At 41.0% G+C, this 26999-nt stretch overlaps 5 protein-coding genes across 9 annotated transcripts; 3 read left to right on the top strand and 2 right to left on the bottom strand.

Moving 5' to 3' along the window:
- Positions 1-3707, bottom strand: RB195_020418 (uncharacterized protein; the record flags this gene model as incomplete). The annotated part of the gene is made up of 7 exons (XM_064188701.1): positions 1-106; positions 958-1112; positions 1254-1382; positions 1822-1931; positions 2106-2226; positions 2407-2559; positions 3654-3707. 7 exons carry the CDS (start codon positions 3705-3707, stop codon positions 1-3), a joined length of 828 nt encoding a protein of 275 aa, XP_064044582.1.
- Positions 3708-6512: 2805 nt separating this feature from the next.
- Positions 6513-13886, top strand: RB195_020417 (uncharacterized protein; the record flags this gene model as incomplete). Of its 2 annotated transcripts, none has more annotated exons than XM_013441424.2 (23): positions 6513-6627; positions 6679-6781; positions 7068-7167; positions 7232-7312; positions 7380-7505; positions 7560-7724; positions 8215-8317; positions 8440-8567; positions 8966-9068; positions 9166-9288; positions 9523-9650; positions 9709-9875; positions 10729-10878; positions 10948-11026; positions 11118-11179; positions 11245-11359; positions 11427-11561; positions 11624-11731; positions 11873-12022; positions 12105-12245; positions 13515-13633; positions 13707-13790; positions 13865-13886. In XM_013441424.2, 23 exons carry the CDS (start codon positions 6513-6515, stop codon positions 13884-13886), a joined length of 2607 nt encoding a protein of 868 aa, XP_013296878.2. The 2 variants fall into 2 exon arrangements, with proteins under 2 accessions (XP_013296878.2, XP_064044581.1); XM_064188700.1 differs by lacking the exon at positions 13865-13886 and adding an exon at positions 13846-13852.
- Positions 13887-13900: 14 nt separating this feature from the next.
- On the top strand, positions 13901-14987 carry RB195_020416 (uncharacterized protein; the record flags this gene model as incomplete). Its single annotated transcript, XM_064188699.1, has 6 exons — positions 13901-14023; positions 14082-14252; positions 14308-14415; positions 14477-14617; positions 14707-14773; positions 14857-14987. The coding sequence occupies 6 exons, from the start codon at positions 13901-13903 to the stop codon at positions 14985-14987; spliced, it is 741 nt and encodes a 246-aa protein (XP_064044580.1).
- Positions 14988-15410: 423 nt separating this feature from the next.
- RB195_020415 (uncharacterized protein) lies at positions 15411-20041 on the bottom strand (the record flags this gene model as incomplete). 2 transcript variants are annotated; one of them, XM_064188698.1, is made up of 6 exons in its annotated part: positions 15411-15512; positions 15708-15835; positions 15897-15996; positions 16536-16664; positions 17571-17652; positions 19944-20041. In XM_064188698.1, 6 exons carry the CDS (start codon positions 20039-20041, stop codon positions 15411-15413), a joined length of 639 nt encoding a protein of 212 aa, XP_064044579.1. The 2 variants fall into 2 exon arrangements, with proteins under 2 accessions (XP_064044579.1, XP_013296876.2); XM_013441422.2 differs by lacking the exons at positions 17571-17652; positions 19944-20041.
- A 1342-nt stretch (positions 20042-21383) lies between these two features.
- On the top strand, positions 21384-26766 carry RB195_020414 (uncharacterized protein; the record flags this gene model as incomplete). 3 transcript variants are annotated; one of them, XM_064188695.1, is made up of 6 exons in its annotated part: positions 21384-21500; positions 21667-21772; positions 22221-22381; positions 22445-22609; positions 22743-22834; positions 26484-26766. In XM_064188695.1, the coding sequence occupies 6 exons, from the start codon at positions 21384-21386 to the stop codon at positions 26764-26766; spliced, it is 924 nt and encodes a 307-aa protein (XP_064044576.1). The 3 variants fall into 3 exon arrangements, with proteins under 3 accessions (XP_064044576.1, XP_064044578.1, XP_064044577.1); XM_064188696.1 differs by lacking the exons at positions 21384-21500; positions 21667-21772 and adding an exon at positions 22935-23027 and having other exon boundaries at positions 22352-22381; positions 26412-26766; XM_064188697.1 differs by lacking the exons at positions 22221-22381; positions 22445-22609; positions 22743-22834; positions 26484-26766 and having other exon boundaries at positions 21667-21807.
- Between the last annotated feature and the right edge of the window lie 233 nt (positions 26767-26999).

The raw sequence follows: 26999 nt of genomic DNA, 5'->3' as shown, positions 1-26999 counted from the left end.
CTAAAGATCCTGTAATTGTTTCACAATTTCTTCGGCAAGCGCATAGTGTACTATTGTGGACGGATTCCAAAGATCATGATATGCATAATTGTAGACGGAACGTGGTCTGTAAACAGGTAATGTTACTAGCAGTAAACAATGACTAGTATAACAATAAAAACAATAACTAATACAAACAAGTTGCAGATTAACAACTACTGTTAGAGTTGCGGTGAATTCCTTTAGTGATACTCAAGAGAGTGAGTGGGAGGTGGAAGCGGAGGACCTCATAACTTCGTTTCGGCCATAGCTTTAAAGCTTTTTTTTCGATTTTTAGTGTGTGTACGAATTGTAATTTAATTTTTACCATAAATGATATTTTTACAATTATTCATGGATGCTTCTATTCTGATTCTCTTTGTGTTTGTTGCAAACCTCACCTTAAAGGCATCACCCCACGAATCTGAGGTGGTATGGATTTCAGCTGGAGTATTCTTGTACAGGATGGCAGATTATGGAGAGAGGGATGATTCCGTCAATTTCTTTCTGATTGCCGTAAAAAACGGCCCGGAAGATGCGGCGCATACACAAGGCTGGCGCGCTCCAATCGAACTCGTTGAAGAAAGTAGCGCGCCGGAACGCTCGAAGCCATATCTTACGGGCCGTTTTTTACGACAATTGGGAAGAAATGGACAGAATCACCATCGTCTCCATCACCTCTACGATCCCGTTTACGAATATTCCACCTGAAATCCGTACCACCTCAGATTGAACAACTAAATCCGTTTATACGTTAACGTATAGGAAATTCTCATTTCCAAACTTTATGAGCGAGCCAGAAAATTACTTGAAAACACTAAGAAAGGCATCATCTCTTTTCATTTCTCATTCCCAAGAATTTCTTTATCCTGCACCTTTTCCAAGCAAAATTATCTTTTTCCTCAATATCATACCTAGTACAGCAGCACTTGAACATACCTGACGCTAGCATTGTGGTAGGTGAACGGTACCGTACTATTCAACGAATTCATCGCTTCCATAACGATCGGATTGACGTCTAATAGACGAATTCTTAGTTTTGGATAGAGTTGACGTGTTCCTCGTTCCGAATCGAAAACAATCCGTGATAATTGCTAAATTCATTGTGAATAGATCGATGGAATGCAAGGTTTTCTATATTTTAGTTAGCGCTTACAGCGATTACCTATCACATTTGAATAAAAACTGTACATTCTTCCATTTCTTACAGTTTCTTACAAGTCACCTTCCCTTACCCTATTCGTTTCTGCAACCAGTTCACCGAGTCGTTGTTGTAGATCGGCACTCTCTTCTGCTGCTCGCACACCTGGTGCCGTGCCAAGATCCATGAGAGTTAGCACAATTAAAGTGCCGGAGTTCATCACCTGTAAAATCTTAACACCGTTATTTCTTTTTTTATTGAAGAGAAAACTAATATTTGACGTACTTCCCCTTGTATTAACCGTTGTTTTATCGAGTTAAAAAAGCAGCATCAGAAAGAAGAGAAATTGCTATTCAAAGCTTTCCCTCGCATTCAAATTAGTACCGAAAAATTGCAACGTTACTTAAATTCGAAAAGACCGTATCCGGATTTATATATTCTTAAGACTGATCAATATACTAATCAATACATTAGTATGATTATAGTGTTAACTAAAACACTTAGAACCATTTCTTATGACAAAATTATCACTAGTTGCAACGTGTACTTACATATTCTCTAATTTTTCCTAAAAACTGAATTTGGGCTATTTTTCTTTGGAAAAAAATCTATACGAAAACGTGATTAATTTTTCTCCCTCTCGTCCTCACTACACTACATACCTTTGTGATATTTTCCATACTAGCTTCAATATTAGCCACTACTGTAGTCGTATCCTTCTCACCAGTAAAATAGTCAATCACTCCTCCTGTTTGGAAGATTATGAGTGGTTCTGGAAAGAAAGTGCTATATTCGAGGAAATTTCCTCATATTTCAAAATTCTCAAGGAAATTTCATTCTACGTAGCTATCAGCTCTGATAAAACTAAAATTAAATGTAAAATGTAAATGTTTTTAAAAAATAAAAAAATTTAATTGAAATAAAATGAAATTGATGAGAAACTCACCTCCGCTGAGATGTAAATGATTCTCAAGATATTTCTGTACTTGCCAACTAACACCTGACCAACCGTCAAAGTAGAAATTATCCATACTGCTTTTAGCGCCGCTGTACGCATAGTTTAAGTACTGAAAAAGTAGTACAAATAAGGTGATAGCAGTAAGTTCCAGAAAAAGAGGACGATGTTTTTGCTGGTAGCATTTTTTTCTAAATTCTTATGAATCAAAAAATACTATATAATGATTCGGAAATCTGTTATAATACGTCTGAAAAATATGAGTTTTACTCATGAATGATTAAAATCGCACCTCGTCGCATTGTAGCATTCGCTCCACGTATTCAGGCCAGATTTTCCCGTTCGAATTACGAGCGAATCCATGAGATTCGCCGATGGCTTCGACGCCATCATCCGAGAGACTGTCACCGAACACAATCAGGGACTGGCAGCGGAATTCGCGTGGCTACATCAAGGAAGTTTCACAAATGTACTTGAGGGCAAAAAAAAATGATATAAAATATAATTCCAGCTTATTTTAATGCGAAATGTGGAATTAATCCAGACGGTCGTTGTAGATATTCGCGCAGGCGCATTAGAAATACATAGTTCTTGCCCATTTTCGCTTACTTTCAGCAAATATACGAATATTTGGAAGATTTCATTCGCCGTTCCGAAAGCCAGATCAGCGGTCGGTTGAATTCAAGCAACGATTCAAGAATAAAGTCATTAGGATGAAGGATAAAGCGGCTGGAGTGTCTAGGACTAATCAATCCGCTTAGGATACGTCATACTATACTTCAATTCAGAATCGTATGAGATGCACGAACGCACGTCTAGCCTATTGGAATGCGGAAGCTAGCCAGACAGACATCCTCCCGGACAAGTCTTGCACCAATTAGTCGACCTCATAGGGATGAAAGGCTTGGTTGGCACTGGTGTGGTTTCGAACCGTCAATCGATCGTGCAGTCACTCTGGAAACTCTTACCGACGATGCCAACCAACCTCCCGAAGTCAAAAGGTGCCACGAAAATTACGTCATACTTTTATAAGTAGCCAAGTGTAGTAAACAACAACAAACTGCGTGATTTCCTTCATTTTTTCATCAGGACATCTCCAACCATTTCCCCACTAAGCCTAACAAATTTTATTGTATTAACTGAATATAAGATAAACGCGAATAGCAACGAAAAAAAAACAGCTGATCGGTTAGCTTCTGGTTAGGTAACGTTTCTAGCGTTTAGTCGGATGTTGTGCCACACCGCACTAATCCAAATGAGATGTAGTCAATGACAGTCGAGGACACGTTTTTCATAAAATATTTTTTCAGTTCAACGGAATTGCATACAATAATGAAATTGCCTGAGAAATGAGAAATGGGAAATTCTAAAGAGTTCCATATACATACTGACAAGTTCTTCTCTTTTTCCAAAAAGAATTATGTATTACTAAAGATTAATGTACTATTGAATAAGTGAAGGATCCCCGATCCCGATCCCGAATAAAGATCCCTCTGAATAACAGTAAGTCACAGGAAAAACAAAATTTTCTTCACCTACCTTATGGAATATTCTAGCATGTACGGAACCTAATAATAATACTACTAGAAACATGATGACTGATCCTATGGAATAGCACAATAACGGGCGGTCATCGGCCGGTCATTGCAGGTGTTTAAACTCGCGCTTGCTTACACAAACAAGCGTTAGCGGTGCGCGAAAAGCAGCGGCGGATAGCAGCTCTAAATATGCCGTACCGCGGAAAACAATAATGCCGACAGTGTACGGTGGCTTTCTTTTTAACCGCGTTAGAATTAGGTTTTTCATCGAATTTTGATGCATACACATTGTTCTTCCCGGAAATCCTACGCAAAAATACTCTTGAATCATTCCCACTATGAGAAAATTATGAGCAGTTTGAACTATGAGCAGTTGCTCTGCGAAGAATAATCCAGTATGGTCCTAAAGAACGAAAAAGAAAAAGAAATTGATATCTTTTCTTCAGTAAAAGTGATTCATGTGTCCATCCCATTTGTACGTCTGCTTAGTTACCGTATAACCAAATCAAATTGAATTACTACGTGTATACAGCGACGTTGTTGCAATTTTGCGATTTAGCCTTTTGACTCTAGCGCGACCGAAAAGTATTTCCACTATATTTGGCTCCGGCGCACAAGTGTTGTCTTTCCCTCCATTAAAAAATTTTTTTTTTTTTTTGTTATAAGTTTTTTTTTTTATTTTTGAAGGGTGTCTTAGCACCAGTACCATGTTGTAACTCAGTCAGTAAGAGGTTGTTGTTTTGCTTGCGAGGACAAAGTCATTGACTTGACACATCCGATGTACCAAGCCTTCAAAGGCCTCGGCACCTTCATCCATTATCCCAGAAATAGTCCTTTCACCACAAGAAAATTGATGACAGCGAGTGCCACGAAGAGCCGTGGATAATGGATTTGAACAAAGCTTTCAGGTTGATTCAACATCGCGTGAAGTGGATATTCAGCGTAGCTCAGGTAGATTTTGAACAGATCGGTGCCCTGTTAGTTAAGGAATGGCTAGAAGTGGCGCAGGAGACTCGTGCAGCTCCTGAAAAAAATCTGCCGCGTACAAAATCGCCTGTACTTCGGTAATGATGCGGGCGAGCAAGGAGACAGGCTCTCGTCGAATGTGCGGAAGCGACTTTGTAAGAATGGTTCGTGCTCAGGCCTAAGATATGGTCTCGAATCCAAGTCTTGCTCAACTGCAGCCAATAATATCAGATTTTTTGCCTACTACTGCCTACCGAGCCCACAATTCCGTTTATGGTGCGCAAGGAGGTTAACAACGACCAGCATTATACTCATATCAGCTGATGAAGGCGACTATGGGCCGCTGGTCCGCGCCTATCTAAACGAGGTGACAGGGTAGCGCCTGTGCGGTAGCGCTTGATTTTTGATACTGTCAATGCAGAAATTCTGTGTACAAAGGAAATTGATCCCCTGACCACCTGATTGGACCTGGACGAACAACCCAGTACAGCAATTGCCTCAAAGAGTGAGGCGCCCACTACAGCTGTTCCCTACACCTGCAGATATGGGCCTACGACAACGAAATGGGAGCAACAGGTTTGCCACTTCCAGTCACTTCAAACTCCTATTGAATGACAAAAACAGCACTTTATCCCACAAACCGAAAATTACTTTAGTTCTAGTACATCCAGTTCCCTTATGTGGCATATACGGACAACACCCCCTTCCCCTCTCGACAAGTTGAAAAAATGAAAAGAATCTACATGAAAAGGAAAAGAATACATTCTGAAAACTACATGAAATGCCACTTTAAAGGCATCACCCCACGAATCTGGAGTGGTACGGAATTCCGGTGGAGTATTCGTATACGGGGTCGTAGATTATGGAGAGGAGGGTGATTCCGTCCATTTCTTCCTAATTGCCGTAGAAAACGGCCCGGAAGATAAGGCTTCATTCGTTTTGGCGCACCATTTTGTACAAGAGGTTCGATTGGAGCGCGCAAGCCCTGTGTGGCGCCGCATCTTCCGGGCCGTTTTTTACGGCAATTAGAAAGAAATGGACGGAACCACACCCCTCTCCGCAATCTACTATCCCGTATACGAATAATCCACCTGAAGTCTGCACCACCTCAGATTCGTGGGGTGATGCCTTTAATTACTCGATCTCCAAAATTGATCTGATCCGTTTCTTATTGCGTAACTCACACCAGAAAGTGGTAAGGGGTCCCACAGCGTTAGGCAGGTGCCCTGCAGCGCTTGAAAGTAGAAAGATGGGGTACGGCAGGTCCCACAGCATAAAATTGCGCGCCAACACCAGGAAATACTGCGATTGCGTGGAACGGTTACGTCAGGGTTGAATTAATGCGCGAGCGCATGAAAGCAGAAAGATGGATTGAATAGGGTCCCACAGCGTCAAACTGGTGCCCCGGCTCCAGAAAGCTAAAAAAAAGAGGTGAGACGGGTTCTACGGTGTGTAGAACTCGTGCGCTACGTTCGATGATGAAGTTTCTGCATGATTGGCGCGAATATTCAAATTCCAGTCGCAATATTGCGGATTTCTTTAAAAAAAATCATTTCTCCTCTGGATTGTATGGATAAATGCGCATTTTGTCCTTACTTTAAGGTCTTCTCTGCAGAACATTTATTTATTTTTTTAGTCGAATAATGGAACTTTGGATGTATCAATCTTCTGTCTCTCTGTTGCTGTTCTGTTGGTGTTGTTCTGTTGCATTCTAATGCTTCTAGGTTTTTCACCCGCTTCATTTTCCTACTTTTTGCCATTTATTGTCATCCTGTCGTTATTATCATTAATACTTATCGATGTTCATGCTTCTTCATATTTCGTTCTATTTTTGTAAGTTGCAAGATTTACGTGTCATATATTTCTTCGTATAGCTTGCCACCCAGAATATTTTATGGGTCGGCGAAGGATCCAGAAGGTTAATCCTGTATTGGAAAGGCCTTCATCTTCAGTTTCTCCCGAGCTTGGATTTCAAGATGACAACATCGATGAGCCCAGTGATGACACTGGTATGAGAGTTATCTTTGTTGATCCTTTTTCTAAAGATTCGTATTCTTTAGCGGATGTGATTAATGCAGCAAGTTCGTTGATAACGTCTGCAAAGAAACGGGGTCCACGCATAACAGTTGTTGAAGATGATTCTAACCTTATTGCTTATTTGGAGTGAGTTACTTTGAACATTCTTTTCTCCTATATTTACCTTTTTATTTTAAATTTTAAGTTCTGCATTTGAAAATACTTCTAGTTCATCAAACTTGGGTTCCGCAACTTCTTCCCTTTGTTGTTATATATTCTTTTGTCTTTGTATCTTCATAGTATTCCCTGTTCATCTGATCTTTTTTCTGTTCATTTTAGAGGATATTGATTTTTGATTGATTATTAGATTATTGACTGATTTTTTAAAAGTTCCTTACACTTTCTTGACGAAATATAAACATAGATATTGTAGGGACAAAATCACAGACGCATTTCAAACAGTTTACACTACTACATTTGGGTCTGCTGGCTCGAATTATGCTAATGATATGCTTCAAGCTGCTTTCAATAAGGTCTAGTAATTGTCCTCTTACAGAATCTATGCTTCTACTTCTCTTATACATTCCATGTATTCAGGTAGACGAGCAAGGTGAAACGAATAAGCCTAAGATAAAGAAGATATTTTTTGAAAAGATCGAGTATAGGTTGTGTTTTGTGGTTGGTTGCACTAGTTTTTTTTTTTTTAAATTACTTTCGTAGTTCTTATGTTTTGGTTTCATTGAAGGTTGAATCACTAACTTCTATCGATAACCGACGTAGAATCTTTCGATTTCTCGCAAAATTCTCTGTGAACCAGTGGAGGAAAGGTGTTCCCGATTTCATTGATTTTGTTGTGCGGTTTTGTGAAGAGGTAAGTTCATTGAGCATACATCATTTATAGGTTTCATATCTTTATCCTTTTTAGTTATCGTTTTGTGAAGATCCGGCTGTGAGACAAAACATCTGCACTCTGACGGGTTTTGTGCTTGGGGAAGGTAGGGGCCACGACGTGATTGGTACGGCTCGTGTTCTCTCTGTTCCTATCCGACAGAAATTGTACTCGATTCTTCTTGATCGACAGTTAGATAAGGTTCTCTTCATTACTGTTACTCGTAGCAGTGCTACATTTTCTAAAGGAATTTTATTTGAAAACAGACATGAGGAGGAGAAAATTTCAGTGAATTGACGAAATCTCACTCACAAAAAGATTTTGACCTTGAGTTTTTTTCTGGATAGCGAAATTCTACCATCAACCACTCAACTGTCGTATTCGAAGAAGAAATTTGCAAGCGTAGAGTTCAAGTTAGAGAGTTAGATATCATGAGATATGTTTCAAAGCAGCTTTCCTGTGAAGGGACCGAGCACATCCGGTAGTAAAAATTGTAACTTAGCTCGCTGTCTGAGCAGTAATTGATGTTGTAGCAATGTTGGATGATTTCACACTGAGTTCCGTAGTATTTTCAAGGAGTTAGAGGACTGAGGGTTTTCATCTTCTATTTTTCTATTTTCGCATGTTCAACTTTCTTGTTTACATTCTCCTTTGTTGAGTGAGCGATATTACATCGAATCAGTTATTTTAGTCCAGTGCTGTTCGTAGGGAGGTTATCCTCTCGGTAGCAGATATCCAAGACGATGAAATTCCTAACGATTTTCCTGAAGCGCTAGAAAGAAGTCCCAAAGATGGTGCGTTACCTTTATGTATATTGTTTTCCTTGTTCGTCTGATCGCTCGCCTTTTTTGATAAGCTCTGCCCGAGTACTGCACATATCTAATGTTTATTCCTTAATTCCAGTAGTTGCTTTCAGTCATCTTAATGGGGCTGCGTGATAGTGTTGCCGATTGCCGATTAACTGCAGTATTTGCGCTTAACATTGTTGTTCCTGAACACGCTGATTTCCTAATTGAACTCGCATCTTGGGACCCAGCAACTAGCGTAAGTGTTCATTTTGTCGACATTATTTCTTTCTCATGTAGCTACACAGTTTAATTACTTTTGAGTAGTTGAATAACAATTTGCCTGTTGGGTTGATAAATAATATAAATAACAGCATTAACGAATAAAAGTGATGTCGGTGCTCTGTTTGGCTTGTGTTTTTGACCTTAAAGTAGTGACATTTGCTGGTTTAAGAAAATTGCATCGGCGAAAATTGTGTTTGATTCTAATTTGTCTTGAAACTATCTAATAAATGGGACTATCCATAAATTCAAGCCTTTATTTTGTAAATCAAAGCTTAGTTCTGAATAATTGGAAAACATTAATTTAAAAACTTCAAAAGTGTTTCAGGTTCACTGTTTTGGTCTGTGAAAGCAAATAGTTCGTTTTCCTTTCAGGTCCGTGTCGTTGCCATTGGGCAACTCGCTAAACTCCCTCTAACATTCTTATCCGAACAACAACGCATGGATTTACTTCGAGGAATAATTTTCGATGATGAAAGTTAGTTTTAATACTTTTCTGCCATGACTTTATTCTGGAATCGTTGGTGATTTTTCTTTCCAGAGGATTCATTACGACATGAAAGCTACTTTTTTAGTCCCTATTAAAGATGCTGTCCATAACGTCCTCCTATCAGAATGGCTAACGTTTATTCATCGAGTTCAGGAAAAAAGGAATCGACGTAGAGCAGAGTGTATTGACGGATCTGTACCAGTCATAAGTTGGTCTTTCCTTTATTTTATCAATGTGAACTTAGCTGTTTTGATAACTGAATAATTGCATGAATGAAATATATGGGTTGATATTCGGTTTCTTGTTAGATGATTGAACCAAAATATCTTTCCAGCATAAGGTCTTCCGACAAAAATAGCTGGGTTGGGTAGTCAGTTTTGTAAATTTGGTTGAAGATTTACTCGAAAGTGATATCCTCATTTTGCACTCTGTACATTTTCAGAACAAGAAATTGATGAGTCAGCCATAATGAACTTGTCACAAAACTTACGAGACATGAAAACGGATCATGGCTTTGGATCTGCAGCTCAAGGATTGCTTTCTATGCTAGACTTTTGTGACGATCCTGAAGTCAGTTGCATATGTTTCTTGGATGAGTACCTTCAAAACGTACAGTTTTTACTTCAAGGCGGAGTACCTGGCGCGCTCGATCTTAATCGTGGTTTTCGATGTGATACGAGAGAAGCTTCTAGTGGAACGTAGCCATCTTACTCACTTTGTGTCCTCACTCGTCAATGACAACACGTTCCCAGAGGTTCTGTCAACGCACAACTACAGAAGCATATTGGACAAGAGGTAAGGGAACCGAATGCATTCTTTCCACAAATTTTCTTTAACCGGATGTCAGAGGCATAATTGCATCTCCCGGTGGGAGATGCTCAAGAAAGGAACTGTTCCGGTGGCTGCCAGGTGCTCCCTGTTGTGCACTAAAATCCTAAATCTTCGAAATTTTGCGTTCATGAAGTTTTTTCGAAGGACCTTTCGAACATTTGAAAATAATATGCCGCCTTTCTTTAATAATGGATTCCAGATTTTAGCAGTCAAAAAAGTGAAGTCAGATCTTTATGTTAATTATCCGTGGTAAATAAATCAGAAGAGTGCAGAAACCGATAGTTCTTTTATTCTTAATAACAACCATTTCACGTTATAACAAATCTATTGTCTTATATAATTGTCATTATGGTCCTAATTTTTTCAACTGCTGCACCTACTTCCTTGTAGGCCGTTTTGAGGTTAGTGTAAGCTACACACTATGCCACCAGCCACATGAACAGAACAAGCAAACACAGTTGATAACACACGATCCACGAGAAAACGAGGTGGAAAAACTTATCAGTTAGTTCAACAGAACTTTGGAGCAGTAATCCTGAGCAACACATTAGGCAATTGAGGTTAGGTGGGGATGATAGGCCTGCGCCGTTTTAAGTCGCTTGTGTTCACAAAGTGGGTGAATAGCATTGGACATTTTTGAACTCCACTTGCAGATCCTGCTCCAATAAAATTACGATTCTATCTAGTCATTAGACTTATGCAATCAAGTGATTCTTTTAAACCTGCTGTCAATAATGAGCTTAGTGAGAGAAGTTAAATTTGTCCCAAGCTTAATTTTATTCAGCATCGGTTCATCTCACCTAGTTAAGAATTCCAGTCTATCCGGAACAGATCAGGCACAATACGCGTTCTTTTGGCGGATTCTCATCGAATATTGTTCGGAGCAAGCTGAGAATGAAACAGAACGCCTGGAATGCATCTACATGTTGGCACCTCCTCTCGCTGAGATGTGCGAAATGATACAGAAGTGCGTCATCCGAGAGATATTCAGTTACATAAATTTTCTTTTTCAAGTTGATTACGTTTGCATTTGTAGATTGAAGACCTCTTATGAACCATCCATGGATATTTATTGTTGCGATGAGGGTGCAGCTCAAATATGTGATATTCAACAGGTTTTTCATTACTCCCTGTTTTAGACAATATTCAATGAAATTTCTGCTTCGTTTTTCAATACGACGTTGTTTTAGTAGAAATGACATTCAGGTGGCTATCTTACACTTGCTTGGGATTCTTCGTCATCTGGATCACAAGGATCACATTGGAATGTAAGGGTCGAGTATCCGCATCGGTATTTTTACCTGCGAATCTCTGATTTCCAAATATTTTATAGGAGCGAATGGAGGTGTCTACTTCTTCTTATTTTACGAGATCACATTTGGTCAAAAGAGATCACCGACTGTGCGATGGTGGATCTTGCTGAGTTTTTCTTCGATGAAAAGCCGGAAGTTTGTCTATCTCCTCACAGTTACATTTTAATGACGAAATCATCTATGGAAATCTTTTTTTTTTCAGCAGTTTCTTGCAACTTTATATGATGTTACGGCTGAAGTAATTGCGACACCTGACAATTCTTCAGCTACTAAGGAGAACAGCACTCCTCATACATCTCCTTCAAAAAGACCAAGGAGATCACTAGATTTGCGCAAGGTATCCTGAGCTTTTCTTCTTTTTTTTTTTGTGTACAATTGAAGTGTGCTGCGGTTCTTCAGGAGGACGATCACACGAAGAGATTCTGCATACAGTTGACGCACTCGATGTTGCGCACAGGAGCTTTTACCAAGTTCAGTGCTATTCTGCAGAAGGTTTACGATGATATTGTAAGCAGCTGAATTATTGATAGCACTGTTGTTTGCTTGTTTGTTTTTTTTTTGACTTAAAGCAGCAGCATAGCAGATGGGAGCTGACCATTAACTCACATAACTCTCTCTGATTGTAGCATACGATCTTCTTCCTTCTAGATTAGCGCATGCCTTCTTGCACAAGGCACTCAGCTTCGTATTTGGGCTCTAGAGGCCGCTGGAATTCTTGGAGCGTTGAATCAAGGAATTGCGAATGAAGTTTTGTCCAAGGCATCAGAAACGCTAAATAGTGAGGAAGAGACACTAAAGGTAGCAACTGTTTCTTATTAGTTGACTATTTTTCAAAAATGGCTCCGTATCCATTCGATAAATCTCAGCGACTTCCTTGCAGATGTCGATCATTGATGTAGTTACGGATTTAATAGCTGTTCATGGATCCCAGGATGTTCTAAAGTGGTGCAATAACGCATCAGGAGATGCTGAATCGGAAAGGGACTTCGTCAATGATTTAATCGATATTGTTACTTGCAAGGTTTGTTTTTCGTTTTTTTTTTCATTCTGAAGGTCTGCTTATTGATAACTACTGGTATCGAAGTCAAGGATTCATTTGGCCGGCTGGAATGTCGTTTTCATAGCTAATTCCACAAGAAACTGAACAACTAGAGGCGGGTGTACCGCAGTCCGTGAGGTTCCGGTGTCTAGGCGATCGATCGGAGGTTCGACCCTTTCATCCCTCCGGGGTCGATAAGGTGGTACCAGACTTGTCTTGAAGATAAGAACCCTGGTTTGACACATCGGCGAGTTCCCGCTAATGTTTGGTTAGGCTAGGCACCCGTTCGTAAACTTCAAACGGTTCTATATGGAGGTGGTACATCCCAAGGGGACTGACTAACGCCAGACACTTTATCCTCAATCCAGTTTATTGGACAACTGGGGTATTAACTAGCCGGAGGACTCCAAATTCTTTATGAAAGTTTCGTGTGAATCGGAAATTTATAAGAGTATAGAAGTTAGAATAGATTTCTATTTTGGCTCTACGATTAGATGGGGGACATTTGAAGCCGCAATATTAAAAGGAGAGATAAGAAGAGTTCACTCTTGAGGCTCTTCAGTGAAGAGGACTCACTGAAGAGCCTCAAGAGTGAACTCTTCTTATGAAATAAACTCAGACTCATGGAATAAAGGTAACGAGGAGTTTGCTATGTATAGCTTCAGCTTCAGAGATCACATAGCTGGATAGTGTCAATATATGGCATGGAAGTAGCATAGGCGGACTAGACACACCTTGAAAGGTTCTTGAAGTTTTTATTTGATTTCACGTATAGTAGGATCAAAAAGACCTGAATCTCGTTGTGAATGGGTAAGCGCCTGCGCTGAATCGGTGCGGTGGAGAGCAGCGGTTACGATAGGGCCCCTTTAGCAACACTGGTCATCGCTGCAATTCGCTATGGTCAGGCATCGATTTCAACCGCCGCTAGTTTCACCTCGCCGCTTCGCCGTCGTTTTATGGTTCAGGATATTTGTGATTGATATGTTTATTATTAATTAAAAATAGCAAATAGCTAATATTTGATACTACTAATAATAAAGTTGTAACAATTTTATATTTTGATGCAACAAAAAGCTTGAGCACACTGCTTAGGCTGTCAACAAAGTCAGAATAAAAACACTAACAATTTCTTAATATTTGAAAAGTTCCAGTATATGGTAGCAGTTTTTAGAGTTTTAAGAAGTTTTATAGTATTGTCATTCGCTCATTCCTTAATGTAGCATTTTTCGCGAATAAAAATCACAATTCCAGACGACAGGACCACTGCTATGCATGAAAACGTGCGAATGTCTCGCCAAAATTGCACTTGTAGAGAGCTTTTCAAGTACTGAGCATTACATAGTCGAAGTGCTAGTTGGATTGATTTCAAGGTGATCTACATTCTATTGAGATACTTATTCATTACATTTTTTTCAACACGAGTTTAAATTCTTGAATCTTCAGGATGTTCCATTCAGTTACATCGAAACTACCAGCTGTGAAAAATTGCTTAGAACGTTTCTTTGCCATGTTTCCAACAGTAAGCAGGTATATTGCGATCGAGTTTAGGGATTTTCTACTTCCAAAAGGTTCCAACATGAAGTTTTTAATATTTCCGAAAGAACCAATTACTTATGGTCATGACATTCCACGAGCTTATGTCGCGCATTCGTAACGCTAGTGGTGATGATTTTGTTCTTCGGATCGATATCGCTGGCGCACTGAACCTTCTTGTTGGGTCCACTTCAAAGTCTCTTTTGAAAGGTTCCTCCGACAGAAAAGTGAGTCTATTTTTGACCTTTTTGCTGATACCCACAAAAAAGGCTGATTTTTTTTCAGGACACATCGGTACAACCAATTTTTATGAAAGAGGTGCTGAATTATGCAAATGAACATCCAGAGGACACCTGCGCATTGCTGTACTGGGAGACGGCGGTAGCTCTCGATCTGAATGAGTTTTCATCCGATGAGCTCAAGGCAACACAAAAAATCATTATGGATAATGTTGACGTAGGCTTCCTCTCTTTACTATTATCCTTGTTGTTTTTTAATGAAACTATTCTAGAATGTCATTGCAATCGCTGGGGGTAAAAGTAAGGTAGCGTCTGAAATTCAGAAGCTGATGCGTAACTTGGAACACGCATTGCGAACATATTCTTCTCGAATTGCTGAAGTAATTTATTACACTTCCATTTTTGTTCCTTACAGGCAAGTCCGGTTACTTTTCACTGCAGGAAACTGAGGTTGCGGATCGTCTTACGGAGCTTCGAGAAAGGTACAACCAAACATCTGCACGCAGTAGAAGAAGAACGCCAAAGTCATCAAACAGTACACCAGTCAGACCGGGTCGAATAACCACGATCAGAAAGAAAAAGGTTTGTGTATAAACAGGGCGTAATACAGTTCCCCACGGATTTCCTTTCGTTGGCAAACAACAGTACCATGTATACATCTCTGCTCGCAGGCTTCAACAAGCGTAAAGCGAACCACTCAGCAACTAATAGACGGCCAAGAAACACCATCTCCTCCACGTTCGTTTAAATGTGTTATTCTTTCATTTCTCAAGAGTATGAGTAAGATCTTGAAGCGTGCAAAACCATTTTTTCAATTGCAGCAGTTACCAACTCTCTAGTTACGCCGATAGCAAGAACTCGTCCTGTGCTATCTCGATCTGCGAAAAGTGCTGCCTTCAGCAAAACTAGGCGATGGTTGTTCGAGAAAAACGACGAAGACGAGTTAACATAGAATTCTCATCCAGTCTCAATTCTTTCGATTCATAACTGTAATGTAAATACTTCATTGAATTGAATAGAAATAGGCTTACAGGACTCAAGTGTACTTACAATTAGGTTTGAATATTTGCTAATCAACATGTACCTTCTTTCTTCACTTAAATGTATCACTGCCTTTTAAAATCTACCAACATTCTCATCCATCTTCACAACTCCTAACGAAGTTCTTGACCTATTTCTTATGAACTTTTCCTTACACTTTTAAACATATAGAGATTGACTCTTCTGGCCAACAACCCTACTAAAATCCTTACGTGTACTGTGGTCTCGTGAAAAACTCTGTGCTTTATTACAGGTCTTTATAAAACAACTCGTTCATCTGTACAAAATCTCAAGAAGTAAAAATTTGAAATTTAACTGCTGTTATAAAGCTATCCTACTTCTTCACCGTACCGGCTGGGGCGCAATCAAATTTCCCCCGAACAATATTGGCTTTGACTGAGATCAGATCGCGTCGACGTCCACCGCAAACCAAAACCTAGAAATTGCATCGTTGTGAGGACTTTTCGTAGCATCTCTAAACATAGGAAGAGAAGCAAAGGGCTCAGTTGGGGCAACTAAGTGAATACTGCTAACTAAAGACGAAGACAATAATCGATAGCACATGAAAACTGATACCAGTTCGATAAAAACAACACGAAAGTGAGAAAAGACAAACACAATAATAAAATACCTGAGAGTGTTCCTGGAGGTTATGTCCAACACCGGGTATATACGCACACACTTCTTTACCAGTCGAAAGTCGAACAATAGCGCACTTGCGATTTCCAGAATTGGGTTTTTTGGGATGTCGTATTACAGCTAGATAAAACACACATTTTAATATAACCAATAATATTTGAAATTGAAAGATCAAATGCACTTTTGAGAACAATTCCTTTGAAGTGATTATATCCGCTGATTGGACTTTTGTCATTACTCCTTGATCGTCGTTTAGGTGGGCCATTTCGATAATGGATAAACTGAAAGAATGTCCAATGTTTAAGGACATACGTTATTTGTACCTATAGCAGCCCTGATTACTATTACGTCGCAGGTTAATCCAAACTTATCAAAGATTCTGTACAGGAGGCACCTATCTCTTCAACAACATTTCCGATAAGGTAAATATTATCAAAATTTGGGATTAGTTGTAGCAGCTCTACCATATTCGTAGTGCAAAGAAGAGAGTATTTTCCCCCTATCTTACCACTGATTGTTTCCTTCTAGTCTGTGGTGTGTTATTTCACCTCAATTGCTTGTTACTCTTAAGTTATTTGTTACGATTTAGTCAATATCCTATAAAAAAATTGTCCTGTAAAAATTCCGCTAACAAAAGTTTAGAAAGTCAAACATTAGAAATTTTTTGAACTTCCGAATGGCGGAGAAACCCTTTCGTTGAGTATGTCGTAAGAATCCACTTGGTTAGTTTGATGTTTTATGAACTGCCTCTATCCTCTTTTCCATTTTCAAGCGTATAAAAAGTTTAGACGCTGGTAGAATAAATTAGGCTATAATATACCTGTAAAATGCTATTCCGCATTGCATTTGTTGAAGTATGGAGAATCCGGTTCTGGGCATGAGCAAACTGTGAGGTGGATATAAATAATGATGGAATTCGCGAAATAGATGTTATCAGGGTGGATAACATCTGAAATGGACATTTCACCAATATTAAAAAGGGAGAGATGAGTGCTAATACAACTTTGAAGCAAGAAAATTCCCAAAATGGAGACAAGGAGACAGGCTAAAATCGTAATTTGCTAACTGAAACGAACACTGAGAATGGATCTCAATGATGTACAGGAGATAGAGAGTCAGCAACACATCGCACGAATAAGGTGCTCCAATCTAACTCTCCTAGCCCTGTACGAGAGAAGCCGTGAAATACAGCAGCCCGGGCGGTGCGATCTCTACGAAGCAAGAAGTGATTTTCTTCCAGCACCAAATCACTATCCAGAAAACGCAACCAGCCGCCAATAATCCGCAAAATTCCCAAAAGAGCGCCCCCATGATTGCCTCAAACTCCTGATAGCCTACCGAATTAGAGAAAATTGGGAGCGAGATATATTGTAGCATGTGAAAGAACACAAAACACACATAGACGTAACTGATAGCACAACTGCACAATGAAGTTCGGTTTTCCTTGCTTTGATTTTGGTTTCGAGCATGTCTCCGTATTTGGAATAGCGACAAATGGATTGATTCTGTGAAAGCTCTCGCAAAAGATCGAGAAGGTTGGGCAAAGCTATGGGTAAGGATGGCACACCTCGGCGAAGATGCGGGTAATCGCGTCGTGCGATGACATCAGCTCCCGGATTAATTCGAGTAAGCCAGGTCATATCTCCGTCTAGTTCATTTGTGAGAGGGAGCAGAATGGAAATCTAGCTTCAACTGAAGGAGGCTTGAGGTAAAAGTAGGCAGAAGGTTGTTGAGGGCCATTCGACACTGCTCTATATCGACTTGTACTTTGGCGCGTCAAAAAAAAAAACCGTTCCTAGAGCGCAAAGTTCGCAAAGAAGAGCGTTCTTAACTTTCAAACTGTCAAGTGTATTACCCAGTTGAGAGACATTTGAGAAGGCGAAAGTTCCTCAAACCACATGTCATCACACGAAGTGAATAACTGAGTCGGTGGGGCCCTAAAACCAAAGCATTATTCATCGAGGATCCATGAAAGGTAGGCTGAAGCTACTAAGAAAAAAAGGAAGTTAGAGCTCAACGACCACTGATTCGACTTCATCAAACGTCCCCAAACTGGCTTACTGGAAGTGAATAGGCAAATCAAAGCAAGTAATGCCTATCATTTTATGAACTTACTATGACCTCTTTGCAAACCAACTACTTTATGGACGTGAGCTTTGTTGTAACTCTCGTTTGATACGGATAGAACATGTACTTCTCCTTCGTTGGTAACGTGTTATCGTCTGTTTGCTGCAATAAACCTTCAAATGAACCACCTATTCTCTGGACTGAGGCAATATCCAAAAAGTTTTTGCACATACAAGCATACCTTCAGCTACGAAAAAAGAACTAAAAAGTCTTCGGATGCAACAACTTTTGCAACAACTACACATTGATCCGTATTCACAAGGTCGTGACCCAAAGAAGGCCTCTGGGTTAAGTAGTGTGGGCTTTATGAAGGCTGGTGGGTTATCTCTCAAGAAATGAGGGAATGAGTGGACAATGTCTTCTCAAATGCTTCACAGATGAAAAAAAAAACAAAAAGACTTTTAATATTCAAGAACGGTCTCGGTGTTTTAGAAACATTTCCTTTTTGTTGCGCGCCATAGCCAAGTCGATTAGAGCAGTGTTGAGTACCTCCAACTACCTTTTGTCCCCCGTGATATTTCCTCATATGGAAGGAAATGGTGGACCAAGATTTTCGTTATTTGGAATCTACTTGCCCTGACAGTTCGAAAACCTTGTTTGAATTTGAAATTTGAAAATTTGAAGAGCAAGAATTCCGATATTTCTTCTTGCGGCACAAGACTACTAATAGGGAAGAGGCCACTTTACCTCTCCTTCGAAGATGCTAGCACTGAAATATTTTTTAAATGAATGCAACATCAGAAGAAGGATCATATAATATTGCGGACTTCATGCCAACAGCCCCTTGTTCTGCCTGCAACAAAGAGGGTCTTCGTCTGCGCGGATTGTGTCAGTGGCCGGAATAGCATTATCTGCAATACGTATTATCTTTATAGTTACAGAAAATCGGTCTCTATAGTCGGGTCAAAAGAAATGAATCACGAGTGCAGTTGCGGTGCATTTGTGTACGCGCTCGAAACGGCGCGGTGAAGGCAGCAGTTGGAACCGAGTTGGAACTGTCGCAAACGGCAGCGATGAGTGGTGCCAGCAAGGGTTTCACCGCGCTCCCAGCTGCTACACTCCACCGAAGCGCCTCGAGAGAAGCCGCGTACGCGATTGCGTACGTGCTTCATGTCGTTTTGACCCTACTATACCATATGACACAACACATGATTTGCTGCACATCCGAATGCGCCTTGGCGCATCCAGTTAGAAAGGTGGATAACACCCAATCTCATGCACCACGTCAATTGTTCTTCAAATTACGTTCATGGTCAAGCGTGTAATCGGGAAAAGACCCTCCTAAAAACGAATCCCTCGTCTCACTAGTTCTACGTCGTGGCATTCCGTATCATTCCAAGAAACTCTGAAAATCGTCATCGATATTAGTGCGCGGATGTTTCGTGCGTGGCAAGTGATCTTCTTTTACAAATGAAAGCAGCACGGAGCGGCACCTCAGGGCGCCGCCAATATCAACGAGGTGGGAACGTCCCGTCGAAAAAGAAGTTTTCCTCGTCGAAATGGTGGAACCAGTTGTTGACTGTGGCGTGGATAGTGCTCCCCTCGCCTAACACCTCGTTGATATTGGCGGTACCCTGAGGTGCCGCATGGTGCTGCTTCAATTTGTAGAAAAAGATCACTCGGAGACGATCCATCTGCGTAACATATATGACAACGATGCACAACTAAGACCCCATGTGTTTTTGGTTTGGGACCTTCTAGAATCTCTTAGCTTTCACCTGATCCCCCAGAAAAAATCATTTCCCAGCTTTCAAACGGCATTTTTTTTTCGAAGTATGAAAAAATATGAAGCCAACCTAAAATATGAGATAGCTCTTTATTTTTCCAGATAATTTGTCACAACAAAGGCTAAAGTGCTGAGATTAGTCATTCCGTATGGGATGCACCGATCCTTTTTACTCAAAATCAGAATCGCTTGAGCTCATGCGACTTACACAGCGACTCTTGAGGGCCTTCCGAACCGTCTGTGTGAAATCACTGTCGTCATCCTCCCTGAAACATTTAGTGGCATTTTACCGTCCTCAGAAAGATGAAAGTCGGGTTAGTCTTGGGCGATATCGGACTATCGATGACTGTAGACTGTTTGACAGACTATAAATACCTATAATCCCTAACAATACCATGGGCAGATACGAACTCGTCCTTTTGCATGCGTATCTCCCCCAAGCACACCAGAAGTTCACCAACTAGGTCACGCATGAGCCAGTTCTTCGTTGGTGAACGCTAGCGGAACTCTTCGAGTAACTTTACGCAGGACATTTCTCTAATGGAATCGTTCCTCAACGACATTCAAGTAATGCGATAAGTAACTACTATCAAAGTGAAATCACCTTTCTTACCTTATGAGCTAACCACATGCAGTTGTATTGATCCAGTCATATGCACTGCTACGAACCAGATGTTGCTTGAGGTGTGCTGCTGGTTTGGAACATTTCCTGCAATTCAGGGTCTGCACAAGAGGGGACGGAACTATAAATGATTTTTGAATCGACATCGACGCTCCTCCAAATGCGATCCAGCGAACCGTTCACCGATTCAGTCTAGGGAACGGTTACGTCTTCTCGTGTTGAACTCCTCGAACAAAATCGTCAATCAAGATTTTCAGAAGGATTTTTCTTTCCAGGTTTGGCACAATTCCGGTGTCGTACGAGTTCAGCAACGGTAGAAAATTGACAAAATGCAGTTCAATCTCAAAACCTCACAATCGTCGTGATTGCCGTTCATTTTGTTGCGGACAGGTGGCAAGTACTGTACAGGACATCTGCGCGCTGGGATTTCAATTCCTTCTTTGGGACGCAAACCAAACATTAACTGCACTGCAATAATACGTTAGAGTCATTTAGGGCCGCCTGAAAACTTGCATCAATTCGTGTTGTAAGCGTCTGGGCAGTATTGATCAGATTGTTTGGACCAGGTTGAGGACTTCGAGAACATTGTGCAGTCGTCCAAGCCCTTGCGCCTGTATCTATCACTTCATGGCATAGTTTATAAATTTTTGGCGTTTCGAAACATATTAAGCCTTGGTGAAACATTCATTCATCCATTTATCCGTGGAGACAACCAACTTGGCACGTTCCTTCTTTGACTGACATACGTTCTTTTCTTCTCCGCACTTCTTCTTGTCCCTTCGCGATTTTATCGATTTTCCTTTGTTTTTAATGGACAATAAATCTCTGTTCCCTAAAACTTTTGACAAAGTTTGTGAAAGTTGACAGCTTTCGAAGGAAGACGGTGAATGTAAAAGAAGAAGAAATATGAGAATAGATGCGAACTTCTTGCTTTCTATTTTATTTAGCAGTGAAACAAAATTGGTATTCGTTGCAATAATAATAATAATAATGATAGTAATAATAATCACAATAGTAAGGTTTTTGTTTTCTCAGGTCAATAAACTCTTCAACAATTTCTTAGAACCTTTCCATGTCAGAAATATCACTTATTTTAGACACTGATAATCCTGTTGACTACAACTGTGGTGAAATACAATTTGAAAATAGGTATGTCCAAGAAGAAAAACGGTCATATTCCTCCAGTAGAGTAGATGGAGGTCCTGCTGCAAATCCTACCTCACGCCTCAAAGCGGCGCAGCGGTGGCCCTGGCCGTCGGGCAGCTATGGTGGCGAGACTTCGGCTCGGCAGGTTCAATCATGCCACAAAGGTGTCCGGCTAGTAGCCCGGTCCTTGGGCCAAGGCTACAGGCTACCTAAGTGAGGAGGTAGTACGACGATTCCGGTGCCAGGCTGCTAGCTTGCTAGTGCGACAAGGCGACCGAGGCCAACACCCCCGTCGAGTCATACTGCTAATGTCTACTATGTGTTCTTCAGCAGGCCGACGACGAAAGCCTTGGAAAGAGTGTTGCACGCTATGGAGATGCGGATGTTGAGGTGGACGATAGGTGTAACGCTAAAAGAGAAAGTATCCAACGACACTGTACGTTCCATCTTCGGCGTCGTCCCGATAACTGAGAAGATGAAGGAGGCGCGACTGAGATGGTTTGGTCACGTCTTGCGACGAGAGGAAGATTCTGTTTTTGGATAGAACCAAATGGAAGACAAGAAGCAGAAAAGCGAACCCTGCAACAACGCGGGACAAACGCTAGGAAGAAGAAGAAAGTAGAATGAGGTCCCTTATGAAAATACATTAATGTACCTTTGGTCAATAAACACGTTACTCGTACGATTCTGTCTAATCCATCTATCATTGCAAGTATAAGACGATATCACTCTTTCCTTTTTCTCACGCAAGAGAATTTTCTACTCCATTTCTACGAACTTTTGTGAAAGAGGAAGTTTTGAAGTGTTAGTAGAACGAGATTACATCGGGCATTGCGTGAAGTTTTTTTAACGATGCCGATATCTGCTTATAATCCCATATTAAGATAAATGCACGGATTACTTAGTTTACAGAGTTCGTACATGTCTGCACCAATTGAACAAAAAAGTTCATGTTCCTGTCGTACAAAAGAGCGCTGGAAAGTACCGAATATCGTGCTGTACTCACCGTCCAGAAATGTCTCTTACTAAACTTGCCATTCCTGCAGTGAGTTTATTCTGCACAAAATTTTTAACCATACCCGTTATGGAGGGTCAGCGTTTCTTTCAGATCTTCTGTCTTCTGTCGCTTCTATCTACGAATGAAGCGAATCAAGGGGCTGAAGAACTTCAAGACTTGCCCGATTGCGATGACGATGATGGCGCTATTAGATTTTACATTCGTTCGCCTTTGTTCGCCGCAGTAGATGTAGGAAAGCGCCAATACCCCAGCATGGTTAGTTTTGTGAATACCTGATGTTAAATATTTGATCGGTTACCTGGAACCCACCATTGACATTTAATGAAAAGAATCCAATACTTTGAAAAGTAGTACATAGGACTTAAATTGGAAAATTCATCTTTTTCAGAAGTATGACTGCGGTCTGGAAGTGCTTGCTTATCTAGTTCTGGAATATGGCGAAGAAGTGCCGTCTAACACGTCCATGACTAGATATGAGGGGTAATGCTTATGACCACGACCTATGTCTGTTTCCCTTTCCATTTCCAATCCTGAGTAACAACCACATGTCACAGAAGGTTCAATGTACTTCTACTTGCAGAAAAAAAGAACGGTATGCACTCTTCTCCAGAAACGCAGTGGCAGCATGGAGGAGCGAGCTGGAAAGAGTGAGGATTCCAAAAGTTATCCATGAGTATTACGACGCTTAGAGGAATTTAGTTTTGAGAGATTTTATTGTCGCTAGCCATTAACAGTCAACAAAAGCAACGTTTTGCAGTGAGAGTTGATGACTAGGTTACCATAACAGAAACTGTCATTGGCATATCCAAAAAAAGTGAAAAAAGCAAAAAAGTAAAACTAGGAAATAGGAAAATGGTGTGGAAATCTATCTGCTGGATGAACTTTATCGATTTTACCACAACGCTGCGGCCGATGGAAGCGAGACACTTGCGTTATGTCAAGGTAGCACTTTCTAACTGAGCCGAGTTCTATTAGAAAGTGCTCTCGTAATACTACCTTACTAATATCGTATTATCTCCGCGAGCAACCCAGCTGAGGCTGATTCAGTCATATTTTTTAAATGAAATAGTACATTTGTATGTTATATTCTCTATTTTTCAGATGGGTTACAAAACGAAATTCGGTTGCAACCTAGTGGAGCATACGCCTGAAGTTTTCACGACTGTCTGTCTCTACCAGTGAAGCTGACATCTCATAGTTTTGAGAGATACCCATTGTACTAGAATATCTTTATAATACCTTCATCATATGTTTTACATACATGTTACATACGCGTTAATTTATTAAATCGTTAGAGTTCCAGTTATTTAGCAGGCATTTAAAAGTGATTTGTATACAACGAGTAGTGTTTGATTAGAGGTGGTACGGATTTCAAGTGGAGTATTCGTATACGGGATCGTAGATTATGGAGAGAAGAGTGATTCCGTCCATTTCTTCCTAATTGTCGTAAAAAACCGCCCAGAAGATACGGCTTCGAGCGTTCCGGCGCGCTACTTTCTACAAAGAAACCTTCAATTTCCAGAATTAGACTCCTTTTCCAGTTTGGTATAAGAACAATCGAGCGAATTCAAAAAACACTCAGCTGTGAAACCATTATTCATCCGTTAATTCGTGAAAGTAACCAATTCTGTTGGGGCCAACATTTTCCTGTATAAATTATTCAGAAGCCGAATTTCTTTGCAAAACCACACCTAAAACTGAGTTAGTGATAAAATAGATGATCTTCTAATAAAAACCATTGACAGATAAATGTTCTGAATGCTTTGAAAAATACACGAAAATGCTGGTGGATTACCTGCTAACCAAATTAGACAATTCTTGGGCAGCTCCTCTAGCCAATGTTCCGTAGTGAACACTTTCCATAAAATATGACCTAAACTTTGTTCGCATTTGTGCATTCTCGCTGGGCTACTCACTACACTGCGTACTCGCGCCCAAGGTCCCACCTTCTGCCCCTGCCCCGACTCCTCTTTCAGGCCTCTATTCCTCCTGTTTGAATCCAATTGGATGGTGCTAAAAGCGGTATAATGTTCGGCGATACACAAGTATTCAAAAGAGCGGTTTATCCTTATGGCATCAATACAAGGTAACAGCATTCTGTATACACGACACGAACAGATGGTATGCGGTAGAAAACGGGCCATGTCACAATGTCTTAATGAAGACGGATTCTCGGCTTGTAAGTGATAGATGGTTGGCGGTTAGGTTAGCAGTGGTTGATGCGGTTGAATGTGGTTCTTATTGGAGAAGGGGCTCACCTCGCACATTGAGAGTCAGCCCTTATATACGCCAGCTGAGGCCTACAGTAAGACGGTTCCCGCGAAAATTTTCCGCCATCTAACCTGCTAGGAAGGTCGTGCCAGTCATGACAGCATTCTTCAGTCAACTCCCGAGATAAACACAACAAAAACATTTTAAAAAAACGATGTTACGGAAATTGTTGGGACAGTAACACAGAGAGGTTCTATCTTCAGAGAAGCGTTAGTATTGAAGAAATTCAAAGAGGTAGGAAAAAAGCTATGCTTTAAGATAGAAACCATGAAATTGACCATGCTGATATCTATACACAAAAAAAATAGAGTTAGGGGTATAGAAGACGCGTATGAGGTTGGTCGCGTATCATGTTCACTTCCCTGATTGTCCTGAAAAATGTCCATAGCGGTCAAATTTTCCTACGTAGCACCTAGCTACGTGCTACATCCGAATGTGGCGCATACGCCTGCTCTTGCGAATGTGGGACACTACCTGGTGCCTCGCAGAGAAATCCGGCCGCCGAAGCCTTTTGGCCCCATTTCTCAGGAAAATCAGGGGAAATTCAGCGTGATTGCTATCAGACCCACGACCTACACTCTTAACCGGATTTGTCCGTGGAGAGATCCCAACATCTTTAATTTTATGATATGCTGTTTTCGAATGTAGCACTGAATGTGCTCGAATTTTACCTTCATGTCTTTAAGTCATGTCAATTTGCATAATTAAAGGCAGCATACCACGAATCTGAGGTGATGCGATTTCAGGTGAAATATCCGTACACGGGGTCGTAGATTATGGAGACAGGAGAGTTCAGCTCATTTCTCCCTGCATCACTGCAAACAGCCGCCTCTAGAATGTTGTTCTGTACGACGCCATCTATTGCAACGCTCCACCCCTTGCGCCGCCTCCGCCCTGCGATTCCTCGAAAATCAATTCGGACTGCCTCGATAAGCATTAAGGGACGTTACGCGTGCAAGGGTGGCGCGCTGCAATAGAAGGCGTACAAAACAGCAATCAGGGGCTTGCTTGCAGTGATCCGGAGAGAGACGAGCAGAACCACCCCGGTCTCCATAATCTACGATCCCTATACGGATACTCCACCTGAAATCCGTACGACCTCCGTGGTGTGTTGCCTTTGAGGGATCTTAAGTACATCGTGGGAGAGCGCAGGAGTCCTCACAATTGCGCGGAATCTGCAGCGTTTGAGCCGAAGGCAAGTAGCCGGAGGAACAAAAGCAGAAAATCTGGGGAGCACACGGTTTTTTTGGATTAGGTTTGATCCAGACTGTTCCTATGGAACTCTCTACAGATGTTGCAGAGGCCAGAAGAGATGATTGAGTGGTGTTTCTGTGCCCCTTTTATATGGAAATGCAACAAGAACTCGTTTCGATAAAACTTAGTAGGATAACGCTCCTGAACGGGATAACGCGTAAAATCCTCTGGTTATGAATAAAGAGAATAATAGAGTGGTGAAAGTACTGATTAGTTTGGCTGAAGAACAACGGCAGCTACGAGAGAGATGTTCAGCAAAGATGCTGTAAGGCCATTTCTGCATTTGACTCCTTAACGAAATGCTTGTGGTCGACCCCCATCACCAACGAAGTCAAGCTGCGGGTCTACCTATCCGCAGTTCGCCTAATCATGACGTACGGATCGGAGACTTGGGCAGCACCATCTACGGTAATGGAGAGGCTTGTTTGCAGGAAAAGGAAGCTAATTAGACGGCTGCTCGGCAATTTTTGGCCTAGGATATGCCACAATGAAGATGTTCACGCGCAAGTGGATATGGTGTACCACGTTCAAGATATCAACATTTTGCACCGCCATCGAAAGTGGCTAAAGTGAATCGTCTTCGCTTCTTTGGTCATATATTAAGGAGAGCGGCAGAACGCCTTGTTCAACGAGTTCTGAGGAGTTCGTCGGGTTCGAGCTGGAAGAAGCCATCTGGCCAAAAGCGGAAGTTCTGGACTGAGGTGGTGAAAATGAACCTCGGCGTGGATAGGCAGTTCAGGCGAGGCGTAATGTTTCTCAGAATATGGAATAGGGACGAATGGATTGATTCTGTGCAAACTCTCGCAGAAGATCGAGAAGGTTGGGCAGAGCTGTGTTCAAGGACGGCACACCTCGGCGAAGATGCGGGTAATCGCGTCGGGCGATGACATCATCCCGCCGATTAAGTCAAGTAAGTCATGGACCACCATAAACGCAACGAATGACGGTGTAAAAGGATCAATTGATCAATAAACACCTTTTCACTTGCTCCAGTGAACACGAAACTGCCATACGTCTTTTATCACTAGAAAAAAATCTCTTCCTTTATTCCGGTCAATTTTTCTAAGAATAGAAGTGTCGAAACAAGTATAATATTCTATAACCATCACCATGAACACAT

This window comes from Necator americanus, chromosome II, assembly GCF_031761385.1.
Source record: "Necator americanus strain Aroian chromosome II, whole genome shotgun sequence".
In the NCBI taxonomy this organism is placed as follows: domain Eukaryota; kingdom Metazoa; phylum Nematoda; class Chromadorea; order Rhabditida; family Ancylostomatidae; genus Necator; species Necator americanus.
The sequence above is the reverse complement of the archived record's forward strand: the minus strand, read 5'-3'. Positions and strand labels throughout refer to the sequence as shown.